This window comes from Candoia aspera, chromosome 4, assembly GCF_035149785.1.
Source record: "Candoia aspera isolate rCanAsp1 chromosome 4, rCanAsp1.hap2, whole genome shotgun sequence".
In the NCBI taxonomy this organism is placed as follows: domain Eukaryota; kingdom Metazoa; phylum Chordata; class Lepidosauria; order Squamata; family Boidae; genus Candoia; species Candoia aspera.
The window spans coordinates 93,989,341-93,993,913 of NC_086156.1; the positions used below are offsets into that span (position 1 = coordinate 93,989,341).

The 4,573-nt window shown below is 41.0% G+C and overlaps 1 protein-coding gene across 1 annotated transcript; it reads right to left on the reverse strand.

Annotated features, from left to right (window-relative positions):
* Positions 1–468: 468 nt before the first annotated feature.
* Positions 469–1,404, reverse strand: LOC134495534 (olfactory receptor 10A7-like). The gene has a single exon (XM_063301045.1). It carries the CDS (start codon positions 1,402–1,404, stop codon positions 469–471), a length of 936 nt encoding a protein of 311 aa, XP_063157115.1.
* Between the last annotated feature and the right edge of the window lie 3,169 nt (positions 1,405–4,573).

Consider the following 4,573-nt stretch of genomic DNA (forward strand, 5'->3'; position numbering starts at 1 on the left):
GGTAAAGTGTTAAGGTGTTAGACAAGAAAGTACACTGGGTGAATTCCCTTTTCAGTATTTCTCAGCTCCATCTAACTCAAGGTAGTTTTGGTGGGGACAAATGTGGTGGGGACAAATGTGGTGGAAACAAATATTCCCATGCTTATGTCATTCCATGTAGTTGCACACTGTCAATGGTAGTCCTATCCTATCAGTTGTAGCCTGAACTAATTTTGCAAGAATGTATGAGTGACACTAAAGGCATAGGACAAATAGAATACTACTAGTAGTAATTCTATTAGTAATCTAGAATTAAGGGCTTGATTAAACTTTGGAACTGAAGTAAGACCTGTGGCTAAACAAGCATGCTTCAGAGTCTACATTACTTGTTTTTTCAGCAGATATATCTTACTGGGCTTTGAAGATTCTGAAAGCTAGGGAGGTGTTCAGCTGATGTCCTCAAACACTCTCCTTGCCTACATCAAAGGACTATTTATTACTAAGAAGCCTTTTCAGGGCAGCCTTTACCTCCTTATTCCTCAAAGTGTAGATGAGGGGGTTGCAAAGGGGAATGGCGACTGTGTAGAGGAGGGAAAGTAGCTTGTCAACCTTAATGGAGTCTGTGGTTTTGGGACGGAGGTATACCAACATTCCAGAGCCATAGAAAAGACTGACCACAATCACATGAGATGAACAAGTGGAAAAAGTCTTCTGGCGCCCTGTGGCTGATGGCATGTGCAATATAGTCCTGGTGATATAGAAGTAGGAGGTTAAGATGACAACAAGTGGAACCAGAGCAAATATGATATTCTCTGTATATACTACCAACTCATTGGTATAGACATCAGCACACGCCAGACTAAGGACTGGTGGGATGTCACAGAAGAAGTGGTCCATTTCATGGGGGCCACAGAAGGGGAGGGAGAAGATGAGTCCAATTTGTACCAATTGCATTGGGAGGCTAAGAATGAAACAACCAGACACCAGCCCTATAAGCATCCTTTGATTCATTAAGGTCATATAGCGCAGGGGCAGGCAGATAGCAAGATAGCGATCGTAGGCCATGGCAGTTAGTAAGAAACACTCAGCACCACCCAGGAAAAACATGAAGAACATCTGGGAGGCACAGGCTTCCAAGGATATGGAGTGGTCTCCTGTGGCCAGGCTGGATATCATCTTGGGAAGAGTGACTGAAGTGTAACATACCTCAAGCCCTGATAAACTTCTTAGAAAAAAATACATAGGTGTATGGAGGGCAGGGTCCCTTGTTGTCACAATCACAACGAGGCCATTGCCTAGGAGAACAGTCAGATAGATAGCAAGAAAGGCAGTGAAAAGGAGCACGGGGTGCTCACGAAATCCCAGTAAGACAAACTCATTTACAGCACTTTGGTTCTCCCAGTGTCTGTCCAGCTCAACATTCATCTAGAAAAGAACAAAGGGAGATGAAAAGGATGGAACTCAGGGAGTGTGACTACTTATCTAATGACTGACTTAATAATCAGAACTCTGGAGGCTAGCTTTCCAAAGCCTGATATTTTCAGATGTGCCAGACTGGAACTCCCACAATTTATCTTGCCACGATGGTATTAAGAGATTCTTGGAGTTTCAGTCCAACATATCTGGAGGCAGCAAGTTGTGAAAGACTGTTCTAGCTCCCCTCGCTCCTCCCAGATACTTTCTTATGAAACTGAGGTTGCCTATGAAATTGATTCACCAGCACATCAAATTTGAAATAACTTTCAAGGGCTAAGTCAAATAAAATCTAGCCTGATTGTATTGTTGGGAAAGAAAGCAAGAAGGAATGTTGGGTCAGAATAAAACCAAAATGCAGAAGTGATGTTTCAATATTTTCAAGTCCTTAACTATCAGCTTTTGTTCCCACCTCACTTTGACAGTGAAAAATATGTACCATTATACAGTTTTGTTATAGATAATAGTATCCAGAATCAAACAAAGTGCCATACATCTTTTGGTGTAAGGATCCATGGAGCTTTTAATAAACATTGTCATTCTTTCTTAAATCATCAATAACTCTTGATAAGTAACTCTTGTTAAGTTCAGTAGTGAGGTCATATAAAATGTGATCAGGATAGTATGTTTATGTTCCCCCAACCCCCACTTCGTATCCTCTGAAATTTTTACCACAGGATGTAAAGAAAACTGTAGACATCATTAGTTTGAGCAGGGAAGTCTTTCCTGAGCCCTTTAACTTTCCCAGAGTGTCCTTTTTAAACTAAAAAAAAACCACGTATATCCATCCTCTAATATACGAAAAATACAGCTATAATGATAATGTACTGTATGCTATGCATTTTTCCAGAGTGACCAGGTTCATGTAGCAGAATTAATCATTTCTAGCCCATATCTAGAGTCCACTTACCTTCTCTTCTTCCCATCTAGTATCACCACTGTTTTCTTTTAGATTTATGCTGTACCATAAATCTTGGCAGCAAAATGTCAATGTCTGTGGACAAAATTCAGTGGACCTGCCATGGAAGAGCTATGAAAGTGCATTGCCCACTCTGATCTTCAGGAGGGTGTACAGGGGTTCACTTTTCAAGTGTGTCCAACTGAGGCTTTAATTATTTAATTTCTCTTCCTTGTTCAGGGATTTTTATGAGGTTTCAGAATCATCTTTACTTCCCATCTGCAATTGTTTTGTGTTTTCTCTTTCCCCTTTCTTTCTTAGTATTAAAAAACTTTAAAGAAGAAAAGGTATCTAGACCATATGGACAGTGCTAGGAACTAATCAGCTGGAATCACTTTTGGCCTTACAACTTGAAACCTCTAGAACCAAGAATTATGTAAGATTGAGTGAAATCATTTGCCAAATATGCCACAGAGGAACTCGCCACAAATTGTCTGCCAAGAACATCTCCAAGGAAACCACTATCTTCTACCTATTTATTAGAGGTGATATCATTCTACCATTATATACCCTTTAAAAAAAAGAAGTCCAGTTCTTTTTACTGGATATCCAATTACTATCTAAGAAAGTAGAATGAAATCACTTACCTTTGATGTTGCCACCCTTATTAGCTGGGCAGAGTTGACTGGGTTTTCTGTATATCTCTGTTTTTCTATCGTTGAACTGTACTACCTTCAAAAGGAAGAGATGAGATAGACTGATTGCTTTGACTGGCAATCATTAGACAAAATCAAAGTAATGGATGAATAAATGGTATGGGGGAAAAAAAAGACAGGTTCATTTCTCTTAAAAATTCTTACCAAAGTGCCATAGAGCAGGAGGAGTATTTACCATTTTTACAGCTGACATGCTCCTACTTTCTGCTCCTACTTTTCTAGCTGTATTTTCTCCTTCTGGTCCTAATTAGCAAGTTTGTTCTGCCACCCCTTCACAGTGATCAGTAGATATCTAGGGTTTGTATAGATGTTCATCATAGAAAAGCTGGCTACGGGAATTCCATAGGAATTGATGGCCTTTGGGAATAAGAGAGGGAGAAAAGAGATTGAAATAATTTTTTAAAAGCTCCCCGCTTTATACATTTGGGAGCATATGTGTGGAACATAAGTGTATAACTTGTCCCTGTGGTTGCCAAACTCCAGCTATATTCATGGCACACAGAGAAAAAACCTTCAAAAAGCTTAAGCCATTAAAAGTTTCATCTATTTAAAGTTTCTGTGCTGAGATACTATTAAAGCTGGGGGGTGGGAGGGAGATAACACTTTTGTTGTTGTTTATTCATTCAGTCACTTCCGACTCTTCGTGACTTCATGGACCAGCCCACGCCAGAGCTTCCTGTCGGTCGTCAACACCCCCAGCTCCCCCAGGGACGAGTCCGTCACCTCTAGAATATCATCCATCCACCTTGCCCTTGGTCGGCCCCTCTTCCTTTTGCCCTCCACTCTTCCTAGCATCAGCATCTTCTCCAGGGTGTCCTGTCTTCTCATTGTGTGGCCAAAGTATTTCAGTTTGGCCTTGAATATCATTCCCTCAAGTGAGCAGTCTGGCTTTATTTCCTGGAGTAAGGACTGGTTTGATCTTCTTGCAGTCCAAGGCACTCTCAGAATTTTCCTCCAACACCACAGTTCAAAAGCGTCGATCTTCCTTCTCTCAGTCTTCCTTATGGTCCAGCTCTCGCAGCCATATGTTACTACTGGGAACACCATTGCTTTAACTATGCGGACCTTTGTTGTCAGTGTGATGTCTCTGCTCTTAACTATTTTATTGAGATTTCTCATTGCTCTTCTCCCAAGGATTAAACGTCTTCTGATTTCCTGACTGCAGTCAGCATCTCCAGTAATCTTCACACCTAGAAATACAAAGTCTTTCACTGCCTCTACGTTTTCTCCCTCTATTTGCCAGTGATCAATCAAGCTGGTTGCCATCATCTTGGTTTTTTTGAGGTTTAGCTGCAAGCCAGCTTTTGCACTTTCTTCTTTCACCTTCATCATAAGTCTCCTCAGTTCCTCTTTGCTTTCAGCCATCAAAGTGGTATCATCTGCATATCTGAGATTGTTAATGTTTCTTCCAGCGATTTTAACTCCAGCCTTGGATTCCTCAAGCCCAGCATGTCGCATGATGTGTTCTGCGTACAAGTTGAATAGGTAGGGTGAGAATATACAGCCC